We start from the raw sequence: 26,797 nt of genomic DNA, 5'->3' as shown, positions 1-26,797 counted from the left end.
GCAATATCTCGCTCAATATACAGCATGCATTCAGATGACTGCTATGGTACTCCCATCATGGGAACTGACCATCTCTAGTGGCAGGGCGCTACAGAAGAGATTTGCAGATCTAAGAACAAGAACATAACAAACATACTTTCCTTGTGCTTGTGTTCAAAAGGTAACCGGCAGTCTGAGTAGGAAAGTGACTAGCGAATAGTGATTAACTAACTCAAAAATTAAAACAATGTATTTCATCTTTGCAACCATCAGTCATGGGAAGGCAATTTACTTTGGTGAAAACAAATAACATGTAAGGCCCAATTTTCTAAAACTACATTTAAATCTACATTTGCACATGTACTAAAGTGCACCTTTGCAGGTCTCCAAGTTGGGAATTCAAATACATTCTTCATAGTACACCTGGAAAGGAGCACCATCCTAAGCTTTCCAAGCATAGTACTCAGAATGTCAATACATTTTCTGTTTCCTCAGAGTGGAGTTTGTAAATGTCAACAAACGCATGAGTTTACGGAGCTTAACAAACTGCCAAGGAAGTCATATCTTGATTCATACAATCCTAACCTGTAGAGTAGGGTTTACTACTATGTAGTTGTAAGCAATTGTGGTTTACAAATATTTAATAGTAAAACAATTTACATCTGCCTAAGGTTATTTTTTGTATACCCAGCAATGTAAAATGAGCCATTTATGGTTGTCAACACAGGTTTACAGACACACATGGCTTAGTGAATAGGTCCTGTATTCTTATAAAGTAGGGCTCCAAATACAGGTGTCACACAGCACATAATAAGAAGCATCATGTACCATATGTACTTATTGGAAGTAACTGAATAGACGTTTTGGGCCACATCAGAATGTTGTGTGCAAAGGCGCATAGACACTGTTTTCAAAAAGCCTGCCTAAATTCGTAGGACTGGCTGTGCGCCTCAGAGAGCCCGGTGTCAGCGAATGGTTGGTGTCACTCTGTGTTTTGGAGATGTGTTCTTCTGCAACACATCTGTTACGTTAGATACCATTCATAAATATTACTGCACTGCATTATAATAGGGGTCATAGCCTAATTCACAACAAGGTGAATAGGTTCTCAGTGGCACCGCAGCTGATCTCAAACATTTATGTTTTTACGACTGCTGGTTGCAAGATGGAGAGAGCAGAGAAGAGTTACCTAAAGAAATAACAAATGCCGGTGACCTAACTGATCACTCTTTTGGGCATGCACCCTCTCTGCAGAGACATAGGCCATCATTATGACAATGGCGGTAAGTAACACTTACCGCAATGCTGACTGCCGCCAACATACCACCGCTGTGGCGGTTTACCGCTACCCATATTATGACACACACATAGCAATCAGTCACTATACAGACACACACACAAGTCTGCCAGACCAAAGGTCAGTGATAAATTGGCGGTACCAAAACCCACACCGTTACGCCAACAGAACTACGCCTACAGCATTATTACCCACAAATCACTGCATCGGACATTCAACCGCGGCAAACCATTGGCGGTACAAACCACTGCACTCCAAATGCACACACTCATACAAAACTACACCACATTGGACAATTCAAACTACACACAGCTGGCACACATACACACACCACACCCACACACCCACACCACTATAAAACACACACACACATTACCCACAACCCTTTACGACTCAAAAGAATTGACAACTGAGAGAGAGAGAGATACACACCAAGAGCACCCACAGAACTAGAGCCACAGAACACCATCACCCACACGCCATCCACACCCCTCACAGCACACACCCCAACACATCACCCCACACACCCTCACACACACCACACACACTACACCCATAGCACCACAAAGACACCCCAGGTTCTCAGAGGAGAAGCTAAGGGTCAAGGTGGAGGAAATCATCCGGGTAGAGCCACTGCTATTTGGATCACAGGTGCAGCAGACAACCATTGCCAGGAAGATGGAGCTATGGCGGAGAATCGTGGATAGGGTCAATGCACCCAAGAACAAGGGATGACTTCAGGAAGACCTACGGTGAAAGGTAGGTTCTGTGGTTGCAAGACACCAGATAGGCGTACAGAGGACTGGCGGTGGACCCCCACCTCATACCCCACAACTAACAACATGGGAGGAGCAAGTCTTGGCAATCATGCATCCTGAGGACCTGGCAGGAGTAGCAGGAGGACTGGACTCTGGTAAGTCAACTCTTTACTACTTTCACCCTCTCTACCTCCATGCCATTGCAAACTCCTGCCCCTACCCTCACTCCCATCACTGCACCACCTCCTACATACCTCACCATCACAACCCACCCATCCCAATACCAAGCCCTGCATGTAACACCAATGCATGGACCCCCATCACAGACCTGCATGGACACCCATCACTAAAGCATGCACATTAGAGAGAATCACCTAGCCCACAAAATCACTACTCACACAAGGCAAAGCTGACAGGGCAATCACAACCATACAGGGCAACACACCCATGCACAAGATGTCACACGCAGAAACTATAACATTGCATTTACATCTCCACAGGTCCCCCACCCAACGTCACCGGAGAGGAGGTGCCAGCAACATCCAGTTCCCCCAGAGAAGAGGCCCACAGTGACGACGGCACCTATGGACGCCTGGATCTGGATGACCAACCTGGGCCATCAGGGATCTCTGGACAGTCAGTTACCCAGCCACAGTCCCATACCACCACAGAGTCTCCCTCCGCAGGAAACACCAGCACAGCACCTACCCAGCTGGCCCATACCTCTGTCCCTAGGACACGTCAATCAGCAATGTGTCCACCACTACAAGGACCCCAGGCAACCCCACAAACGCAGGATGATCAGAGACCTGGGGTCAGTGGCAGTGGGCACACGGTTCAGGGGACAGAGGCAGAGGACAACAGGGAAGCTGGGAGGACTGCTGTGCGACAGGGGGAGGACAGGCCCAGGGAACTGACTCTCCACAAGGCACTCACCAACATCCTGGGAGCATACCACCATTCCCAGGAGATGATGGGCCAGATACTGTACAAGTTGCAGGATACCCAGTGGCTGCAGGAGGGACAATACATGGGGATCAGGGAGGACCTGAAGAACATCCACACCACCCTGGTCACCATTGCAGGGGTGCTGGCTGACATGGCCAACACCATGAGGGAGGCAATGGCACACTACCGGGCCCCTGACACTAGCCAAACTGATGAACAGCCCTCTACTTCTGCTGCCACTAGTGGACAGGAGGCCCCGCCACAGGAACAACAGGCCACCAGCACCCCTCCCCCTGCAGAAGGAGAACCACCCCGCAAATGGTCCCTGCGATCCAGGCAGAAGCCAGAGAACATTGCCAAGACCCCGCCAGGAAATAAGACTCTCCTGATGGTCACCCTTGTGTCCCACGCTGTCACCCTGTCCACCTTGAACTGCCATTGCTCCCCTTCCTATGCCCCCTTGGACAATGCACCTGTGATACAAATAGACTGGACTCTATCCTGGACTTTTCTCCATCATCACCCCAGCCCATTGCACATCACCTTCTACCTCTCAGCACTTAAATAAACACCCTTTGAAAAAATACAAGTATGCAGTATGTCAAATGATTGAACTATGTATTCGTTAAACAAGGTTTATACACTGCAATACAACTGTACAGTAATGTATACATAGGAATGACTTGTAGTTGGCTGCAGTCAACACACCAGGTGCCAGAGTGGGGCACAGATATCTGAAAATAGAGATGCTAAAGGGTACAGTAAATGGTCATAGAAGTGGGAGAATCTGCCTGCCATGTACAATGTCAAATACAAAACTGTCAATGCAAAGTGAAGTTCCAGTGTCATACCTGTGTGTCACTGGAAGGACTGTCGTATAATAGCTGTTCTGTTGTCCTCATCCTCTGCCTCCTCATCCTCACAGGCCACAGGGTCCACTACTGTCCCACACCCATCTCCAGCCTCCTCCTCCTGAAGAAGGCACCTGGAGTCTCAAAGCAAGGTTATGCAACATGCAGCATGCCACGATTATCTGGCACACCTTCCTGGGTGAGTATCACAGGGATCCACCTGTTAGATGCAGGCACTGAAACCTGGCTTTCAGGAGGCCAAATGTCCTCTCATTTATTCTCCTTGTTCGCCAATGTGCCTCATTGTAACGTTCCTCTGCCCTTGTCCTGGGATTCCTCACTGGGGTCAGTAGCCATGAGAGGTTGGGGTAACAAGAGTCACCTGCAATTATCGAGGGACACCTGTTAGACACACACTAACTCTTAGGGCCCACACCGTACCCATACACCAACATCCACTGGGAGGGACCAGGGCTCACCTATAAGCCACACCTGGTGCCTCTGGAGTTGAGCCATCACATATGGGATGCTGCTATTCCTCAGGATATAGGCATCATGCACAGAGCCAGTATACTTAGCATTGACATGGGAGATGTACTGGTCCATCAGGCACACTGTTTGCACATTCATCGAGTGAAAGCTCTTTCGATTTCTGAACACCTGTTCATTTCTCCTGGGGAGACAAATACAATATTTGTACCCTCAATTGCCCCAATAATGTTGGGGATATGTCCCATTGCATAGATTGGCCAAATCCTCCACCTGGGGGAAAACGATGTAGCTGCGCATGTGTTTAATCAGGGCAGACAACACTCTGGTCAGCACTATTGAGAACATTGGCTGTGACGATCCAGCTGCCAAGTCCCTGTCACTTGGAAGGAGCCAGTTGCCAATAAATGGAGCACAGATAGGACTTGCACAAGAGGGGGGATCCCGGTGGGGTGACCGATAGCAGATATCAGGTCAGGCTCCAGTTGGGCACACAGCTCTGTGATTGTGACCCTGTCAAGTCTATAGGTGAGGATAATGTAACTGTCCTCCATTGTTGACAAGTCCACCAGCAGTCTGTACACGGAGGGATGTCTCCATCTCCTATTCATCCGCAGCGGTTGTAATCTAGGGGGCAAAATGGGGAGCAGCTGGTCAGTATTCCACATTTCCAAACACTACACTGCATGCTGTGACTGTAATAGTATGTCGTTAGATAGGCCCAAATGGTGCCTATGTGTACTGTGACGCACTTAGGTGCTATGGCCTGCCCCCCCCTGAAATGGCGTCCGCCTGTCCTGTCCTGTTTGGAGGGACAGGTGGAAATGATGTAATTCTGCTGACGTTTTGCACCATTGCGGGAGGCGGTCGAGTACCGCCGTGCAACACCTCATTGGTTGTCTATGGGCCCCATGGGTTACAGTGGCCAATGGTGATGTACGCCGGTGGTGAGGGTACGTACCGCCACGGATGTGACTGCCATTTTCTATCTGTTCACTCACTTGCTACCTGACCTTCAACAAAAGAGGACCTACACTGCAAGTGCTGCTATGACCTGTGTCTGGAACCGACCATGGCTCGTGTCACTGGGGAAAGGGCCCCTGCCTTCACCGCTGTGGAGTTGAAGAGACTGGTGGTTGGGGTCCTACCCCAGTACTGAATGCTGCATGGGCCTCCAGACCAACAGGTGAGTACAATGTGAGCACGATGCATGGGGCATGATTGCATGGAGTGGTGTGTGTGAAGGCCTTGTGTGGGGGTATTGGTGGAAGGGTTCTGGGCAGCGTGATGCATGTATGGTGGGCATGTCAGTGCATAAGGGGATGTGAGGACCATGGTGGGACATGAGTGTAACAGGCCAGACGATATGACTGATACCTTTTTCAATGTATCTTTTTCTGCAGGTCAGCGCCCATCAGAAAAAGGGTATATGGCGTGCCATCGCCAACGACGTGCGGACCCTGGGGGACTATGACAGGCGGAGCACCCACTTTCACAAACGGTGGGAGGACCTGAGACGCTGGGCAAGGAAGACGGTGGAGGCCCAGCTGGGGATGGCCTCCCAACAAGGAAGGGGTACCTATCAAACCCTCCCCCCTGATGGCCCGCATACTGGTGGTGGCCTATCCGGAACTGGATGGGCGCTTGAGGACATCACAGAAGCCACAAGGGGGTCAGTACAGTTTCCAAATATACTACTTGCGCGTGGTGGTATCCGTGTGGGGGATGTGGGTCTGTGGGTGCCCCTAGGCCAAGCCGGACAATGCAGGGTAGGTTCCATGTAGGGCAGGGGCTGATGAACACCACCTCCAACCACGCTAGTTGGCATCCACTACTGGGCAAGGGTCTGTGGGTCTCAGGTATGCTGCTATTGGCGTTAGGTATACCTGTCCATGGGCTGGTCACTAGCATTGTGACTGGTAGTGCATCGCCTAGTGTGTAGGGCTGTTCCCTGTATGTGTGTGTCGGGTACGCCAAAGGTGGTGTTGTTACTGCCATTGACCAAGTGTATCCCTTGTCTCCCCCCCCTTTTTGTTTTGTCACCCTGTCCTTATGTGCATTAGCATCATCTGGCAGAGGAGCAGAGGCACCGCCGACAGAGGGAGCTGCATCCCACAGGGCCCATGAGGCTGAATCCACCGACGGTGAGGGCACCAGTGGGACGGAGGGCGAGGGGAGCACCATGGCAGAGACAGGAGGGGACAGTTCGGACAGAGATACCTCCTCCGATGGAAGCTCCCTGCTGGTGGTGGACACCTCTGGGCCCACCCCCAACTACAGGTACAGCCGCCACCCCCATACCAGCACCACCCTCCCAGCAGCCCCTCAGTGAGTTTTCTGTGCCTGCTCACCCAGGAGGGTGAAAATCTCCTTCGCCCCAGGCACCTCAGGCCCTGCCCCAGTTAGCCCTGCTGCCCTGATTGAGGTGGCTATTGATCTCCTGCGATCCATCTCTGTTGGGCAGTCAACCATAGTGAATGCCATCCAGGGGCTGGCAGCCCATTTGCAACAAACAAATGCATTCCTGGGGGGCATTCACTCTGGCATGGCGGCCCAACAGAGATCAATCCAGGCTCTGGCCTCCTCCCTGATGGCAGCCATTGTCCCTGTCTTTAGCCTTCTCCCTCCAACTTCCTCTGCCCAGTCCCATTCCCCTCAAACCCAACCTATCCCAAGCACACATTCAGACCAGCATGCACCCAAGACAACACACGGGAGTGGCTCAGGCAAACACAAGCACCACACATAATCCCACAGGCACTCACACAAACACCATCCAGATGCAGACATAACAACACCCACAGCCTCCACTGTGTCCCCCTCCTCCTCATCGTCCACCAGCCTCCCAGTAACGTCTCCACTACCACCTGCATGCACTACACCCTCATCCACTACCCCATCACCATCACGCCTATCACTACACACCCCTCACTGTCAGTCACCACCTTCACATCCATGCACACGTCACCTGTGTCCTCTCCCACTGTGTCTGTGCCCCCCCCCTTTAAGGTACACAAACGGAAACAGACACCCAACAACCATCCACCTCACAACAGCATCCAGCCCGTGCACCTGCACCCAAATACACAGACATACACCTCCAACAACCTCTTCCTCCACTCCCAAACCTTCACCCTCTTCCCACCCCAGTGTCCCTAAGAAGATTTTCCTCTCCGCTGTTGACCTATTCCCTACCACTCCCCACCCCCGTCCTTCACGTCGGGCCAGGGTAGTAGGAACCAAAGCTAGCACCTCAGCCACCCAGTCCACTGCCACCTTAGTGTCGGCAGCTATTGCAGGTGGGAGAGGCTCCAGGGAACCAACCATCAGCACTGACATTGTGCCTGTACCAGCTTCCAATGGGAAGGACAAGGAGGCACCACCAGCTGCCAATGGGAAGAGCAAGGAGGCACCACCATCTGCCAAGGGAAGGGCAAGGAGGCACCACAAGCTGCCAAGGGTAAGGGCAAGGAGGCACCACCAGCTGCCAAGGGCAAGGAGGCACTACCAGCTGCCAAGGGCAAGGGGAAGGAGGCACCACCAGCTGCCAAGGGGAAGGGCAAGGAGGCACCACTAGCTGCCAAGGGCAAGGGCAAAGGGCCTGCAGGTGCAGGCAGGACGGACAGGAGGCCTGGTGCTGGGACTTATTCTGAGCCCCCACCACCAACCATGCCGGTTCAGCCGTCCAAGGCTGCAGGGGAAGGGCTGAAGCCTATCCTCACCACTGCCTGCACCGCCACCAGCACTGCCACCAGCACCACTGCCGGCAGCAGCAGCCCCAGTGGGCAGCCATCCGAGGCTTCAGGGGAAAGGCTGGTGCCTCCCCCCACCACTGCCTGCACCGCCACCAGCACCACCACTGCCACCATTGAGAAGCCGTCACCGCCGGGGGCAGTGCGTAGTCCTACCTCCATGGGCAGTAGTGCTTCCTGAACTCTGCAAATCCTGTGGGTCTGACACCCAGGTGAGAGACTGTGACCTTGCACTCCCCAAGATCTGCATCACAGGGCACAATTCCCCCTCCAGAACCAGTGGAGAAGCCATCCACTCACCCCCTCCTTGCCAGGATGAAGCACAAAGGGCACAAGGACCCCCCCAGAACCAGTGGAAGAAGCCATCCACTCACCGCATCCTTGCCAGGATGAAGCACACTGGGCACAAGGCCCCCTCCAGAACCAGTGGAAGAAGCCATCCAATCAACACATCCTTGCCAGGATGAAGCACACTGGGCACAAGGCCCCCTCTAGAACCAGTGGAAGAAGCCATCCACTCACCCCCTCCTTGCCAGGATGAAGCACACTGGGCACAAGGTCCTCTCCAGTACCAGTGGAGAAGCCATCCACTAGAGAGACTGTGGCTTTGCACTCCCCAGGACCAAGCAGTGGGCAAGCCACCCACTACAGAGACTGTGGCCTTGCACTCCCCAGGACCAAGCAGTGGGCAAAGCACCCACTAGAGAGACTGTGGCTTTGCACTCCCGAGGGCCAAGCAGTGGGCAAACCACCCACTAGAGAGACTGTGGCTTTGCACTCCCCTGGACTAAGCAGTGGGCAAACCACCCACTTGAGAGACTGCGGCTTTGCACTCCCCAGGACCAAGCAGTGGGCAAATCACCCACTAGAGAGACTGTGGCCTTGCACTCCCCAGGACAGCGCAGAGGGCATGCTGCCCCCCTCCAAGACCAGTGATGTTGTACCATCTTCCGGCTGAGGTGCCCCCATTCCCCGTCCCCCTGAGGTGCCTGTGTATTTTCAACCTGATGCCCCGGCAGTGTTCTCTCTGTGTTGTTGCAGGAGAGGAGTCAAATGGGACCTTGACCTATGTGATGTGGCCCTGTGGCCCATGGACATTGAGGACTAGGCAGTGTCCCTCCATTTGTATATATGTGTATACTGTTTTGATTTTGAAGCACGGTTTTCTAGTATTTTATCTTATTACAATCACTTTAATCAATTCCTTTTGTCCTTGCATTATTCCTGAGAGGTACGGGGTGTATATGTAATGTTCCTGCATCTGTTTGTGTGTATGGTGTTGGGGGTGTTGCGTGTGTGTGTCACTCTCTTTTTCCTTCCCCCTCCCTTGTGTGCTAAGTGGTAGTACTCACCGTGGTCATCTTCGCTGGCGTTGATGTTCGTAGTGAATGAGGAGGTATACAATCATGGGAAATATGTACAGCTCGGGTTCCATGGCATCGTGGTTCTTCCTTGAGTCTCCAGAGGTGAGTCCTTTGCCTTCTGTGTTCTGTTTCCGCTGTGCTTTTGATGTTGTTGGTACCACCCCGGAAAAGGTGGCTGATAGGTGAGTCATATTACTGTGGGCAGTACATTGTCTTCTGCCTGGCTGTTGGCGGGTCCTGCAGCAGGGCTTGTTGCTGCCGCCATGGCGGTCGGTGTGTTAAAGTGGCTGTCTGTGTGGGCAGTTTCCGCTGTGGTCATAATTCAATTTTTTTACCGCCGGCCTGTTGGCGGTATTACCGCCGCTTTATCTCCGTCCGCCTGTAATGAGGGCCATAGTATTTTGTCATTCACCTGGCTCCAACATAGCTTGCTGCATGCTGGATCATGTGAAACATTTGTGGCCTGAGAGGAGCCCGCTGGGCTACATTCTGTTTCTGTGGTTCAAGGAGTTGTTTGCACTATCCTATTCCCGATCACAGGGTTTGTCCCTCTTAGGTTGGACCCACTGTCTCTGAGGCAACTGGGGAGCGAGATAGCAGTCAATCAGGCAAATCACAACACTAATCCTATACCCATGGGAAAGGGATACCATCTTGGAGCCAATAAATAGATTTTTCAGGCTGCTAGACATTGTCCTCTCCCTTTTCATGTTACCATGTACAATACTAATAGTTTGCCAGTGTTTTGTTTTATTTAAGCTTTATGTTTAGCTTTTTTGCAAACATTAGCTTCTAGAACAGAAAATATTTCCAAATAGTAACAAACTAAACATTCTGGCAGAATGATTGCACAGCCTACATTTTCGAGTGTATTGACCATAGTCATCTAATGAGTGTGGAAATTGTTTTAATGGTTTTGTAACTACATTCCCTGTGAAATGTTGGTTTATGTTATGGGATTTTGCTGACGTTCATGGTGCTCTATTGATTACAAAGTTTATAGAATATACAATGCCCAGGCACCAGTTGTTCCTGCTATATTGTTCAGCACTATTGCTTTAGTGTGGATTGGGTTTTGTGTACTTACTATGATTTGCTTTAAATGTATTTATATATTCTTGAGTTATTATTACAGTGTTGTTTGATCACAGCTCCAGATGGACATTCACGTATTCATTGTCACTCAGATAGTTGCGTGGTAGCAGTCATGAACTCACTACACATGCCACCTCCAGTGAGATAGACTTCCCAGCTTATCCACATGTCCTCGGACAGTTAGTGAGTCTTAGGCCTACCTTCCATCACATACTGAAGAAACTCAGGGTCCTGGATAGTTGGGCTCCTTAGCATTTTCATCTACTGAATGCTTTTTGGTTTGTACAAAGTCTTTACTAAATTGCATACAGAACAAGTTTATCACAGTCTTCTCGCCATATACTTTATTTCTTTAAGAAACAGCAACCATTTCCCCCCACTTTCCCCATCGGCTCAATGCTTGGTGGCAGCTGCACTGCCAGGGAAAAAGCACGCCACACACTATCCATATTACACCCAATAAGGTGAATAACATTTATGTTTTTGCTTATTTGATTAGGATAACAAGAACAGCCTTCATAAAGACACCACGTTTTTGTTAGCTGTGCGCTGTCTTTAGGATCATTAATTTTGAATGATAATGTAGCAGCATAACTTTGTAAGAATACATCTGGATGAGGTAACTATGGAAACAGCAGTATCGGAAAGAGCTCCATCCAACTTCTTCCCTAGTCGAGTGTTTCATAGAGACAAATGTTAGATAATGATTTTAAATGTAGGTCAGATATCTGCTTCACTAATACTCATTTAAATGTTATACCCGCAAAGAGCACACTCTGAAGCTTCTCAGTTATCATAATTAATGAAAACAGTCAAAGTAGCCACTTGTCATTAAAACGATTTCCCGAGATTACATGAACTACAAATATCTTTTCCAAGCTTCCGATCTGTGCACTCGCTTGTTAAAGCTATTTAAGAATTAAAAACCCTTCTTGTGAATCAGCTTCAATTTATTTAAACCTGCTTCAAAGGGACAGTGATTAAGGAATGTAAAAATCAATCATTTTTTTCAGGAAAAATAATGAATGTAAAAAGGACTAAGAAATAAACAACCGTTCATGTTATTTGGAAAAGGTCTGCCACCCGGGGGATATCTTCAGTCTATTTTGTCCCCATCCTAAGAGTTGCCGGAAACCTTATTTTCAAACTAACTTCTAAGGAAATCAGCCTCTTGTGAAACAAGCTGACCATGCATGAAAAACACAGAAGATAGGCAGGAACCAGCTGTTTTCTCCCGGGACTCTTTCCTTGGTGTCATAATTTATTAAAGGTCATTAAGGCTCATTCCTTCAGTGCTAGATTTGGTTCTGGTCAGTGGTGAAAGATTAAGGTGTTGATCAATGCAAGACACATATTGCAGGTCAATCACTTTGATCAAAGATACAACAGAATGAGTCAAAGGTGGATAAAGATAAAGGTAGACTAAAATATATATGCATATCATTCCTGTTGTTAACTTTGGGCTCACACATACTGGGAGTGCTTATTGTTTGTGGAATTGTGCTGTTTTTGTGGTCCTTGTTAGGCTAATATCTGCATCACTGGTATTATAGCCATATTGTCAATGCAGGACAATGGGAGTCTTTAAATGATGCTTTTGGTACGCTGAAACAGGGGCTGAAATGACTGAAGACTCCACCCTCAAAACTGATGAGAAGAATTTCATCTGATGGAGCTACTAGTGTCTCCTTATCAATCCTCTGCAAGGCTATAACAATGCCATATAACAAGCCGTGCAGAAAATATCAGCTTAATGTATCTTGATGAAAAGGCTGCCATGGTATTAACCCATTGAAAACGTATTTGATATCCCATGAGGGTAGCCAGAGATTAAAGTCCAAAATTGCAAAAACGAGAGTTCTGGAAATTACAGTGGACATCTAAAGGTCAAAAGGTGTTGATGGTTGGAAGGAACTAGGGGCTGGATGTATCAAGCCTATTTGCACTCATAAATGGCCTGATTCGTAGAATAATTTCATTTGCGTGTGCAAAATAGCATTTCGGTATGTAATAATACAGAATTGCAATTTGATAATATGTTTCCAAATTGCAATTTGGGACTGCGAATGCATACCAATTCTATATTTGGAAGGAACATGTTTAGGGCATTCCAACCAAAAACGGAATTGAAATTGTATGCATTATTGTTTTGCGTCCAACTTCCAATCAGTAACACTTAACCACAATTCCAAATTGGTAGTAACCCATTCGCAAAGGGGAAGACTATGGGATCCCTTCTACGTGACCACGTACTACTTGTTAGGTGATCTTTCATTTTTCTCTTTGGGACTCCTTTTTGTTCTACTTCCATGATTTTGCTGATCCCTTGACTGATTCTTTTTATTTCATTGGGAACTTGTTTTCTGCGTTTGGAACTTTGCACTTGTTGCAATCATGTCTCAATCTGGAGATGCAACAGCTGGAGCGGTGTTTGAATTAGGGAAACTGAAGAGGTACTCAGTTGCTCAATTGAAACATTTCTGTGAAGATCTTGCTTGTCCTGTTAAGAGCTCCGCCAGGAAGGGGGAGCTGCAAGAGGCAATGAGGGCTTGGGTGACAGCCAAGGAAGCTGGGGGGCACACAGAAGATATGGATGGGAAAGTGCAGAGTCTACACTGTGGTGTAGTAGAGGTACCTGTTACACCTGGGGGGAGGGTCTCCAGGAGTGGTAGCAGTAGGTCCTCTAAGGGACTGACTCCTAAAGATGTGCGGGACAGACAGGCAGAAAGGGCTTGTCGGTTGGAGGCAGAAAAGTTGAGGATGCAAAGGGAGTTCGACAAGTGGAAAAGGGACTTAAAGATAGAAACTATGATTTGGGCTTTTGAGCTAAAACTGGAAGAACTGGCAGTCAGGAGGGCTGAGTCCAGCTGGAATGGTGGCAGCAACAATTTTATATCCAGTGCTGCTGAAGAAGTGCACATGCCCAGAGATGTGGTGCCCTACTTGAAGGAGGGAGTTAACACATGCCAGGAGGTTCAGGGGTATGAGGTAGCTCCAGTGATGCACTGGGTCCCTGAGGTGGATTGGGGAACTAGCATGGGGAGTCATATTCCTACTGGTGGGAGGGACACTCGACTGACTCTAGGTGAGAGTGACAGGGAGAGGGGTTCCCCCATGTAGAAGTCCTGGTTATGGAGTGTGAAGACAACCTAGAAGAGTGTGGGTTGAGTGTCAGGGACAGTCAGATACTGTTTCACAAGTCTCAGGAGGGTGATGTGGGATGCTTTTTCAAAGCAGAGTCACTGGATGGTTGGGTGAAGGGTACTTTGGTTAATTCATGTGAGGGGCTGAGTGATGTAATTGCTGGAGAGCATATGTATAGTCCTTATTTTCCAGAGCTACGCCAACACCAGGTGGAGTGTGAGTTCTCTGACCCCAGGGAACTTACACTGGAGGCAGATCTCTGGGTGAGTACCAGTTAGTCTGAAGAGGCATTTGGGGGTGCTCCTGAGAGGAGTGGTCTAGGTATTTCCCAACCACGTGAGGTAGGGAAGGATTGTAGTGTCCCAGGTAGGTCCCAATGTAGTGGGATAGGTGAGGGACCCCATGTCCAGTCTCCGAAGAGAGGGAATGGGGATGGGTTGAGGCCCAAGGTGCCTGAGATCCGGTCCCAGGTCCTGGAGGGTTCCATGAGGGAACACCAGGAGGGGAGCCTAGCCTGTACCATAGGGCCATCTGTTGAGGGAGACCCCACAGTGTCAGGAGAACTTGGGGGGGGCGGCAGCTGTAGCCAGCGTCCCACCAGTTCTGGTGTCTGGCAGTACCACTCCTAGTGAGGGGGTGCAGAAGTCCAGACAGAGGGTTGAGAGGGGGTTGCGGACCCCAGTAGAGAACCTGGAGGGTCAGGGGTCAGCTCTGAGAGCAGAGCCCCCCCAGGAGTGACCTTGGTGAGACCATTTCTGGGTTGGGGGAATCCAGACTCTGTCAGATGGGCAGAAGCCAGGAGACCTGCACCAGCCAGACTCTTGTGTGGCCCTTGGGGATGGTGTGTCCCTTGAGGGGGGTAAGTGTGCCCCCCTGGAAGTCCTGGTGTGCCAGGCAATGGTTCAACTGCAGGATGGTGACTCTGGGTTGAATTATCAGGTTCAGGGGGTAAACTCTGACCTGGGGGGGTGTGTGTAAGTGTGCTCTTAAGGAAGTCCTGGTGCGCCAGGCAGTGGTTCAACCGCAGGGTGGTGACTCTGGGTTGGATGACCAGGTTCAGAGGGTAAACTCTGACCTGGTGGGGGGTAGGTATGCCCCCCAGGAAGTCCTGGGTTGCCAGGCAGTGGTCCAGTTTGTGGGTAGAGACCCTGGACTGGAGGATCAGGCGCAGGGGGTAAACCCTGAAAGGGGGGGCAGTTTTCCCAATCACCCCCTGTGAGATTTCATGGGGTACTCTCCCTGAGGGGGGGTGCAGAACCGTGAGAGTAGGGGCAGGGGAGAGAGAGACTCACCCCTGACCCCAGTGCAATGTAAGGGTACAGACCCTGGATTGGAAGGCCAGGTTCTGGGTGTCCCCCCGGACTTGGAGGAAGGAGCTACTGCTAACAGTGCCCCTACCATGTTGTCTTTTGGAGGGGCCACTCCTTATTGGGGGGTTCAGGACCCCAGAAGGGAGGCAGGGTGAGGGAAGCCTCACCCCTGGCCCTGGTCCAACCTGAAGGTACAGACCCCAGGTTGGAGGACCAGTTGCAGGTTTACATCCCTGTACTGGTGGAAGAATTGTGCAGGACTGCTTCTACAAGCACCCTGACAATTTTGAACTCTGGGGGTGCCGCTCCAGCAGGGAGGGTACAGAGCCCCAGAGGGGAGGACAAGGGTCAGGTTGTTATCCCTGACCTGGTGGACAAGAGAGTGGTCAAAGGGTGCCAGGCACCTGGGGCTACCGCCCCCACTCTCCACAGTCACAGTGGTTGGAGAGGCCTGAGATTTGGCTCTCACAGTTGTCTGGGGCCACTGTGGCTTGCTGTCCTAGTGGACAGAGTTGCCCCTGGGGGAGATCGAGAGTCACACCCCAGGGGGGGAGTGGGCAATGCCACTGTGTTGGCCCTGGTGGTACTATCTGCCCATTGGGATACATCTGTTAGCCAAGTAAAGTTAGGTGCTGCACAGATGGTATCTGCAGATGTGGAGAAGGGTTCCCCATGGGTTAGCTTAGTGGGCCCTGAGAGTATGGACAGAGGGATCCGACTGGAGTCAGGAAGGCGTAGAACTGGAACATGCCCCTGTTGTTGTGGGCCTGGGTCTTCGTTCTATCGCCCCAATCAGGGAAGTACATCAAGGTATTGATTGTTCTCCCCGGGTTTTAGGCTGGTAGGGGGTTGTGTTGGACTTTTTTGCTTATGCAGGGTCATCCCCAGTCTTTATGCCTCCTGCCTCCTATTTTGTCTGACCTGTTGCTGTTGGCTTTTGAACTCTGAGCACTTTACCACTGCTAACCAGTGCTAAAGTGCATATGCTCTCTGTGTAAATTGTATGTAATTGGTTTATCCATGATTGGCATATTTGATTTACTAGTAAGTCCCTAGTAAGGTGCACTAGAGGTGCCAGGACCTGTAAATCAAATGTTACTAGGGGGCCTGCCACCCACATAAGTAGCTCTGTAATCATGTCTCAGACCTGCCACTGCAGTGTGTGTGTGTGCAGTTGTAACTGTAAATTCGACTTGGCAAGTGTACCCACTTGCCAGGCCTAAACCTTCCCTTTTCTTACATGTAAGGCACCCCTAAGGTAGGCCCTAGGTAGTCCCAAGGGTTAATGTAGGACATATAGTAATGTGTTTTATATGCCCTGACAGTGAAATATTGCTAAATTTGTTTTTCTCTTTTGCAAGGCCTGTCCCTCTCATAGTTTAACATGGGGGCTACCTTATCTGATTAAAGTGTAGATTTCCTTTGGGAGCGGATGGACATGTGGAGTTTGGGGTCTCTGAGCTCACAATTTAAAAATACATCTTTTAGTAAAGCTGATTTTAAGATTGTGCGTTTGAAAATGCCACTTTTAGAAAGTGAGAATTTTCTTGCTTATACCGTTTATGTGACTCTGCCTGTTTGTGGATTCCCTGTCTGGGTCAGTTTGACAGTTGTGCTGGTTGCACCTCACACTAGACAGTGACACAAAAGGAGCTGGGGTGTAGTCTGCATTTCCTGATGAGCCGTCTGTGCTAGGAGGGGAGGAGTAGTCACTTACACCAGAAAGGGCTGTGCCTGTCCTCACACAATGCAGTCTCTGACCCACTGGTGAGTGTCTGGGGCCTGGCCTGGGCAAGGCAGGATTTCACATTCAAAAGAGACTTTACTTTGAAGTAGGCCTACTTCAAAAGGGAAATTGGGTATAAGAAGGGCACCCAAAACCACAGACTTTAGATCACTTCTGGACATCAAGAGGAACCTCTGCCTCTGAAGAGCTGAGGAGAAGTGTGCTTTGTGGAGCTATCCTGCAGTTGCTGCTTCTGCCAGAGTAAGATGGCAAGACTGGACTTTGTGTGCCTTCCATCATGTGAAGAAATCTCCAAGTGCTTGATTTAGAGCTTGCCTCCTGTTGTTTGAAGTCTCAGGGACAGCAAAGACTTCTCTCTTCCAGCACCTGAAGTCTCTGGAGAGACTCCTGCTCTGACAAGTGGTGCCCTATCCAGGGCCCTTGAAAGGAAAGCTGGTGGAAATCCAAGGAAATCGACTTCGGACGACTTCAGACCGACACTGCTGCTGAATCCGGTGGCACCACCAGCACCCGACTCTGTGATCTTCGCTGGAACGCGACGACCTTCGCAGACCCGACGCCGCTGCAGCCTCGCTGAAGTCCACGACTCCGTGGAAGTCGCCGCACCATGTCGCGACCGACGCCGCTCAAAGTGCGCGGATTCAACATTTCACACAGATGCCGCGATCCCCGACTTGGCGCATCGACTTGTTTTCACTATTCACCAAAGATACTACTGTACTTGGTGGTCTACGTGACTCCGTGTCTGGCGCCGCTGGTGTCAGCTTGTTGGGAACGACTCTTTCACGACCCCGTGTTAACACCTCATCGAAGCATTTTGTGTTTCTAAGAGCTATTTTTTAGTTTAATCTTTAAAAATTCATAACTTGACGTATGTCGGATTTTTGTCGTTTTGGTCTTGTTTTGTTTAGGTAAATATTTCCTATTTTTCTAAACTGGTGTTGTTTCATTTTGTAGTGTTTTCACTAAGTTACTGTGTATGTTGGTACAAATACTTTACACCTAGCACTCTGAAGTTAAGCCTACTGCTCTGCCAAGCTACCAAGGGGGTAAGCAGGGGTTAGCTGAGGGTGATTCTCTTTTACCCTGACTAGAGTGAGGGTGCTTGCTTGAACAGGGGGTAACCTGACTGCCAACCAAAGACCCCATTTCTAACACTAATACTGGTACATCTGGCCTTAGTTTCTTTTTTATGCATTCAAAAACATTTTCAGCTAGGAGTTGAGGTACTGTATCTAAAAGTATCTAAAACAGAAGGTATCTGTTAAGCCCCTGCCCCCTCTTCAAAATGAGTGGTACGGTGTGTAAGTCAATTCGATGTTTTTTAAAGGAGCTTTGGGCTATCTGGCATACGACTGGCTGTAAGTGGCAATATAAAACTAAAATTTTCTATTTCACTGAAACAGTCGGTGGGATAACAGTGAATTCCTGCTTGCACTTAAAGCCTTTAAAATAATAGGAGACTACAGTGGCTAGTCTCATAACTAGAGCCATCCAAAGAGTGAGCAGAGTGGGCATAATTAATGTCCCAGCCCCAGGACTTTTTCAGTGCCCTTCCCACGTGTAGCAGCATTTATTTCTAGATTTCACCACAAATCTGCACCGTTTATTAATGGAATCGTTGCTAACATGGTTAATACCAATAAATGGCGGCAGATGCCGAATCTGTCTGTTTTTTCATCTTAACGTGCAGGACATGTTTTTTTTAATAGTTAGGAAAATATCTTTTTCCTTTGTGGGAAATCCATGAGGCTGCTGATTCGATCCCTGAAAAAACTTCTGACATGTCTGCTCATCGCGCACCCAACTACAATTCCCACAAATAAAGTATTTGTTTAAAAACAAAAAAAACAGTCGTCCCTGTGAATGGCATTTTCATTAAGGAGTCTGATATAATCATGCATTGGTTCGGTTTTCCACAATTCTTATGTCAACGGACAAACTGTGGCCAACACACGATCAGCATGAACGACCAGCCCTAACCCTTCTTAAGGGCGCCTTCGGGCATGTTGGCTTCCGCCCAGACAGAACTATCGCTAAGCAGGTTTATTTTAGGATGACCAGGCGTCCCCGATTTGCAGGGAAAGTCCCGGTTTTTCACCAGCTGTCCTGCAAAATTTCGATAAATTTAGCTCATGTCCCGGTTTTAAAAGAGGGTCTACTGATAACGGTGGGAGGTGCCGTTTTCAGTTTTCCAAAGCAAGGATAGTTAGCAGCCCTTTCAAGAAAGCAATTAAATTAACATGCACGACACTGGATTAAAAAAAATCGCATTGTATTTATATTATTAGAAGTAGAAGTAAAATTGTAGACCTACTTCTATTTTTGTGAACTGTCTCGATTTTTGGCTTTAAAATTCCGGTCACCATCGTTTATATTATTTATCTTTTTGCTTTCTTTGTCTTATCTAGCAAACGCGACCGAAGGCTCTAGAGCGCTTTTCATTAATACTAGTTACATTACACAATGTCGCATTCATCTAGATTTCCTTCTAAGGAAGGGATAGATTAAGTGACTTGCCCACAATCACAGGATGGTAAGGCGACGCCAAGACTCCAACCCGGTCGCCCAGTTTTGAAGAAGGCATCTCTGCTAAGATGTTTCATACTCACTGTTTCCTTCGGCATTCAATTGCTCTGTCTATCCTGAATTCAGGCAAGCTGATAAATCCTTCCGCTTTTTCATCCTAAAACAGAATCACGGGGCACAGTATTAACATAGTGTAGGTTTTGTAGCCGTCATACCGTGGCCTCAAGCCTCTGGTCATTAGCAATTTACTGAGACAGATATTATTTCGCCGCCTCTTAACAGTTCTAATGCTAGTGCAGGCATGTTTTTTTACTAAAACAATCATATCGCAAGCGCTCCTCTCTAAATAGATGTAACAACTGCCATGAACTCCATAAAGTGCTTCCATTAGCACTAGAGGTATTTACATCATTTGCAGCATCATTAATGCATATATGGCGAATATCAAGGGATCACGTGTGCAGTCGAATCCTACTACGCCCTCGCAGTGATTCAAATTGGACCCTTTTGAGATTGCAAAATATAACCTCTAATCGTTGCATCTTTGCAGGACCTGCGAAAAAGACCGCATTCCAATTAAAACATAGAACCAATTTACAAGTCAGAAAAAACAGCAAAGCAGTCTTTAGAAGGCGTATTACAATAGGTTGTTCCGAATTGGCATTTTCCATTGACTAGCATGACAGTGAGTTTTACATCTGTCTACAGCTGAACTTTTTTCTTCTTGCTTTACTTCTAAAACCCTTCTCAGATTTTTCTTATTTATTTTTCTTATTATTTTCTACTTTTGGTTTACCGTTTTTGTGCACATTTTACCACCTCACTTGCGTAGCTATTTACTTGGTTTATTACATCCAACACCGACCACCTTTCGCCTGACAAGTGTCTTGTTGATCTGCCTGTGTGGAATCTTTCTATTGATAACCTTCCGGCACAAAAACAGGAGGTGTATTCTGCAGCACGCATAGCAAGAGGAATGAAGGGGGAGAAATAAATACATTTTTCCCTGTTGCGTCAGTCTTACGCTACCCCTGAAGTGACAGAAATCTGATGCATTCTCAGACTTGTAAATTTGGGAATGTCTCAGATTCCTTTGGGTACCATGGGTGTTGCATGGGAACATCCCAAGCAACACCCATGGAACGCCCCTTTCACGTAGTTGTATGCATGAAAGGGGTCCATATTTACAAGGCCATGAAAAGCTATACAAGGTGGCTTTGTGTGGTCTTGTAAATATGGGCTGGCACACTGTGCCACGGAGCGTAAAAAATGACGCTCTGGTGGCGCAATGGGTCTGTAGGGCCTCGTAAATGAGGCCCTAAGGATTATGGCCCCCAGGGATTATATCCGATTAGGCCTTGGTGGAATTTCAATTACATCGGAGTAATTGGAGTAATATCAGTAATTCTGCTTTACTCTTTGACACGGAATTACAGATAAATATCTGATTACTCCTCCTCGAGTAATTAAGAGTAATTTGGGGGAAAAAAATTCTAAAGCAAGAGCACATTTGGCGAGCGTGAGTGACCTCTTGCCCTCACTATTGGTGTTCTGCTCCATTTAATACTGTTTCTTAGTGCAAATTGCATTGTGGCCCCCATTTTGGAATCAAGGGTGCGTTTTGCGCTAAGAAAGTAGAGATAAATGTTCGTATTAAGTTGGGTGAAAATTCTAGCACAGAGCACATTTAACAAACTATTTATGTTCTGCTGCATTTGGCACTATTTCCTAGCATAAAATGCATCCTTGTGTCCATTTTAGATGTGAAGGGGCAGTTTTGTGCTAAGAAATAGCGCTAAATTGAGAATTATTGTTTTCATCAGTACATTGTTACTGCCCTATGGCAGACATTGCTTGCCCACAGAAGACAGGAACGCTGAAGAAAAGACAACAGTGATACTAATCTGAAACTAAAAAGGAACTGCTTGTATGTCTACCTTCTTGCTGAATTCCAAGTGCCTCTTGAGCTTTGGGTGCATCAAGATTGTGCACTTAGAGGAACACAGGAACATATCTTCAAAATAATTTATCACTTAGCTCCGCCGCTGCTATTTTGCAGTAGTCCACAATCAACAATTGCAATCCAGAAGAAGCATTGGCCGGTAAGGTGGTTGTACACTAAAGTTGTCAGGCACTGTATGTAAGTCTAGGAGCATTGGGGAGAAGAGGGAGGCAGTGGGATCCCTGCACAAATTGATGTCATTGCGCCCGGTTAGTGTTTTCACCCGAATCCTGTTGTGGCGAATATTAATATTCTGAAAACTCCTAAACAGACCCAGCCATATTAATGTTCCAGCACAAGGTCAACTTGCGGCTCCCTGGTTTGCACTACCACTGAAACGTTATGTCTTAGGTTCAGCCAGTGATATTTATCACCTTAGACCTCCTGCCCCCGGCAATAGAGAGGTTAGTAAGGGGCCTGTCATGGAATGTGGATGTACCTCATTGAGAATGGACTGGCGTTAAGAAGAGGGAATACATGCTAATATAGCTATCAGAGGTGTTCATCAGGTTTTAATTTGAGTTTTATAACAAAAGATTATTTTTGTTACTGCTAACGTTATTGTAGTAGTTAACATGTTAATAGCACTGTTACAGTTTTGTGGGATGTATTGCTCTTTTCTTTATATTCTGAACCTAGTTCATCTGTGAAATGGCTGGAACACACTTTATTAGTACAGCTCCATTTTCTGTTTCCTTTTGAGAGTAGGAGCAAGAACCAATAGATAAGTTTTATTTTGCAGTGTGTACATTTCCCAATGTAAAATTATTTTTACTACATTGAACCATAGAAACATGCAAAAAAAACTAAAAAGTCTAGTTTACTAATCCTAGGGCACTCCACAATGTACAGGCAAGGCAGAGGACCTAGAGCTCCCCATCTGGACACATTGAGAGTGGCGAGTGGAATGATCGAAACCAGTCTAAAACCCTTCTGCAAAGGCCGACGCAAAATGACAAATGGCACAGGACTGTTTGATTGCAGCACACTATATAAAATGGTGTGGTGAGACAGCACAAGCAAAAAAAGGCGTCCCCTTCTTCAGTAGCTCTTAAAATGTCATAGATCACCTGTAAGGTGGCAGTGTCACTACTATGATTAGAGTAAAACATGATTCAAACAATCTGGGAGGACTGGGTGAATCAATATGTGCTTGTAACTAAAATGGAGAAACATTTTCAAAAATATTATCCATTGAAAGACGACTGGTAATTGGGGGAAAATTACTCAATACAGAGTCTTCCAGTACTGTTTTATTGAGAGAGAGGAGAAACATTTTGTAGTTAAATCCACAGGGAATAGTGACTGAGTCAAAGAGGAGGTAACAATACCATATATGGGTTCTTTTGTTTGTTGAGAGGAGATTTTACCTGGGATGACCTGGCATGCAGGTTGCACATTGATCACAAACAGGTTGCCGCTGGAAGGAAGTATGGGCACAAATTATATCCTATGAAGCTGCCCTGCACATCCATCCTCTTAAAATATTACTCATATTTTTAGGAAATGTGCTTATGATCACCATATGTTGAGTTATTTACTGTGTTTTTCATAATATAAAGCTGTATGTCATTTGTTCCTACTTTTCTACCAAAGCCTTATAATTACATATTTGCCAAAAATGTTACTTGGCAAGGTTTGATTATTTAATTATAAGCAACCCAATGCTATGCAGATGACAACTGTATGGAAAATAATGAATGATTTAATGGGAGTTACAACTGTTTCAGGTAATGGAAACATACTTACGTTCTGATTCGTGTACCAGTACAGTGAAGAGTCCTTTAAAATGAACCAGTATTTTTTCCATTTTTGAGTGAAGTAACCTTTGGCATCCTTTTTCTTCCACAACCAGCCCTCACAGTCTCCATGGCCTAAGTCTTTGCAAGAGATCCGTCTCCTACTTCCACTTGTAAGGGAACTTCCTATTTAAAAAAATACATGTCTTTTAAGACAGCAATCTTTAGCAATAGCAAGGTAAAGACAATGGATGCAAAACATCATTGGCGCTGCACAGCAACATACATGGCATTTGGGTTATTTCATGCAGGGAAAGGACGTTATTTACCAATGGATTTGGCAATCCTTCTGGTGTTTGCTTTCTAACTTCCTGCCAATATCCCAGGTTACAAAGCAAGTCTCTCTAAATTAAAACATTCCTTGGTAGATACTGCTCCGTTAGGGAGAACTATGACTATTTGATGATGGGATCCTCCCATACTATTTTTTAAAACCTTTTGTTTATAATTTTATCAAGAACAGGTAACAATTTAGCATTGTTGACAATGTGTTGCGTGGAAGTATCACTAACAATAAAGTCTTATGCCTTCCAGTATTACTAATACAGAGATAATGCAGTATATAGTGTCAGTGTCTGAATTAACAACAATCAGAGTGCAACATATCACCGACATACTTTACACAGTGTTTACTGGACTCCTTGCAGAAGACAGAGAAATGCCACTATCAGTATCATTTGTCTTTAGACATGCACCTCACATCCCTCAGCAGCATGTCACCTAAAACCACATATCTGCCTGAGATCCTCCTGTGCAATATCATCATGTCCTTGAAGATTAGGGCTAACCTGACTTTATACGAACTCCTCCCTTATGACAGGTGAGCATTTATTTTATTCAGATTGAGGACACTTCCTTTATTGATGAACAGGGGTGCCTGATTTCGTTTACCTATTGCATATTGGCTTTGCAACCTTTGTGTTTCTGAACAAGAAACTCGTTGCAGATGCTTATGAGCCCACTTCTGAGTTGTTATGAGTTAATATTTCACTAAGGCCCTCATTCCAAGAGTGGCCCACAATAAACCTTGTTATTTTCCCACCTCACCTCAGCTCACTTCACAATTACCTTTACTTAGAACCCTGGTAATTTCAGAGAGCAGAAATAACAGAGATTACAACTTTTTGGTGATTATCATGTGGGAATTGTATGTCCGCACCTACTCTCACATGTTTTACCCCGGATTTTCATGCAGAAATTTTTAACTGCTTCCAGCAGAAGAAATCTCAGTGTGAAAACTAAAAACTTACTGGGCCTTTCGTAATATAAGGACCACTTTCATTTGAAGGCCTATTTTTTAAGCTTTTGATAGAGATATGTTATCTGAAAAGTTTTATGGAAATTGTGAGAAAATGTGTTTGGTATCTTAAGCCACTGCATTCTGTATCTAGGTGATGATGTATTTATGTAACCAAGACAGCATCACCTAGAATTTTACGGTTGAAATTGTTGGGAGTCAGTTGATGTGCTGACTTGGACCCAGGATGACTCTGTAGATGGGGTCTCTGTATTATGAAGATCTAATAAAGAAGCACATTCCTATTCAACTTGTCACATTTTGTGGACATATGGTGAATTTTAACATTGGCGACAAGCAATTTTTTTTAACCCCGAGCAAGGCGTGACAGATTTACTGACACTGCGATCCTACACGATGAGGCCCCTACCATCAAGGACAGTTATTCAACTTATACATCATACTGCAAATGGTTGTGAGAGAGGTGGTACGGTGAATCGCTTTATAAATGCCAAATTAAACTGCTAGAAAATGCAGCACTTCATTAAGATATAGCTTTGTTACCTTTAAAGATGAGCAGCGACTGTTTGATGCATGTGCCCCTGTCTGCTTGCTCCGAATATCTCCTAGCACGAGTGAATTACAAGCTGTTTGCCAAACCACATGCATTTCATTTGCTAGATGTCACAAGCTTTTCCAGCCAAGAACAAATAGTAGGCCCAGTGCTATCGCATGCTCAATCTGTTCTTGAGCATCTCCTGTCACACGCACACAGCGTGCTGAGCGCCACCCACGTGCATCTCAATCATAACACATTACTGGCACCTACATATGTGCTTCGTCAGGCGTCTTTGATGCCTACGCATGACATTGGGAGCCATTTTGGATAAGGCTTTCACTATTGGAATACTGTGACAAAGATAGAGAACAGCGTATCTTCCTGTGGTACGCAAACACTGGGCATTCATACATATCTATCTGTGATATACTCTCAAAGAGTAAAGTTCATTCCCATGTGGCTCACAGTGATACACATACCAATTGACATTTAGCACACTCTGGTAACTTCAAGTGCATTCCAGCTCACAACTCTGTGATACACAAACACACAACATTGTTCACCCATGCATATTTCACTGTAATATGCACACTGATTGGCATATCACACAATTGTGAGGAGACATTTGTATCTGATGTGATACACACACAATGAGGACAAGGAACAATAATTGTCATACAATGCACTGGATAAATTATTTGTTGGACCCTGAGTGGTTGAAGGTGATAAACATAAAGTTTATTAAGGGGTCAACAGCCACTTAAAATGGAGCGTGGTTCCTTGCACACATTACATTTCAGAGTGTTTGTAGTTTAGTTCAGTCATGCAGAACGTCACTACTCCCCCATGTTTCCTTGTGTCATCTGGTGATCCACCAATACCATGGCCTAAGTGGAAAAAATTATTCAACCATTATGAGAGGGTGTGTGGCACTTCAATAAGTGCAGAAAGGAAAATGTCTTTATTATTACACTGTTTTGGTCCTGAGGGGCTAGACCTGTTTGAGCATCTTCCTGATTTGTTTGAAGGTAATGCAACAGGTTGTAATGAGTATAAAATTAGCCTCAGAAAACTTGATCTGCATAATCTGCTGAAATTGAGTAGGCTCCTTGAACGATATAATTTTGGGAAGAGAATGGAGCGTCAAGGTGAGACTGTGGAACAACACAGTACAATATTACGCAAGTTAGCTGCCACATGTGGTTTTGGTGCTTCAAGCAAGAAACGCTTGAGGGATCAATTTATGTTGGGCTGCATGTTGGATAACGCCAAAGAAACCATGTGGCAGAAGGACAATCCCTCTTTGCACAAAATCTTGCCAATAGAAAGGACCCATGAACACTCAAAAGCATGTGTAGAAGCTATTTGCAATTATGCATTTTGCACTTTCAAGGGAGAAGAGGGAGTAGTTAAGCTTGTATACTCCCCCACTTCAAAGGCACATTTGAGTATTTAAACAGGGCCTCTGACCCTACCAACTCAGACACTTCTTGACAAGATACTTACTGGGAAAGGAACTCTGAACCAGACCCTGCAACCTGTTAAGAGGAGCTGCCTGGCTGCCCAAAGGACTCACCTGACTGCTTTTCTGCAAAGGACTGTTGCCTTACTGTTGCCCTGCTGCCTTACTGTTGCCCTGCTGCTTTGCTGCCCTCTGGCTCTGCTGAGAAGTGCTCTCCAAGGGCTTGTATTGTGCTTGCCACTTGTTTCCTGAAGTCTCAGGGCCAAAGAGACTTTATCTCTGTGAAGAAATCCGAGTGGAGATCGAAGCAGCGCCACTGGATCCACGCATCGTCGACCCGGAATGACGCAGCACGACTTACTATGAGAAGAATCGACGCAGCACCCGCCGTGGGACAGAAATTTCCCAGCATCGCCCACTGGATCGACGCAGCTCCTGTTACTTTGTCCCACACCCCAAGGATTTCTCTGCATCG

General features: G+C 46.9%; 1 protein-coding gene across 1 annotated transcript in view; it reads right to left on the bottom strand.

Annotated features, from left to right (window-relative positions):
• Positions 1–26,797, bottom strand: part of LOC138265066 (connector enhancer of kinase suppressor of ras 2-like) — a 518,319-nt gene that overhangs the window by 283,867 nt on the left and 207,655 nt on the right. Inside the window, exons 5-6 of the mRNA XM_069212618.1 lie at positions 23,015–23,190; positions 19,347–19,420 (exon numbers count right to left, since the gene is read on the bottom strand). Of these exons, the coding sequence (XP_069068719.1) occupies positions 19,347–19,420; positions 23,015–23,190 (250 nt within the window). The remainder of the gene's footprint in view (positions 1–19,346; positions 19,421–23,014; positions 23,191–26,797) is intronic.

Source organism: Pleurodeles waltl, chromosome 2_1, assembly GCF_031143425.1.
Source record: "Pleurodeles waltl isolate 20211129_DDA chromosome 2_1, aPleWal1.hap1.20221129, whole genome shotgun sequence".
NCBI classification, from domain to species: domain Eukaryota; kingdom Metazoa; phylum Chordata; class Amphibia; order Caudata; family Salamandridae; genus Pleurodeles; species Pleurodeles waltl.
This window is presented reverse-complemented; position numbering and strand designations above follow the sequence as displayed.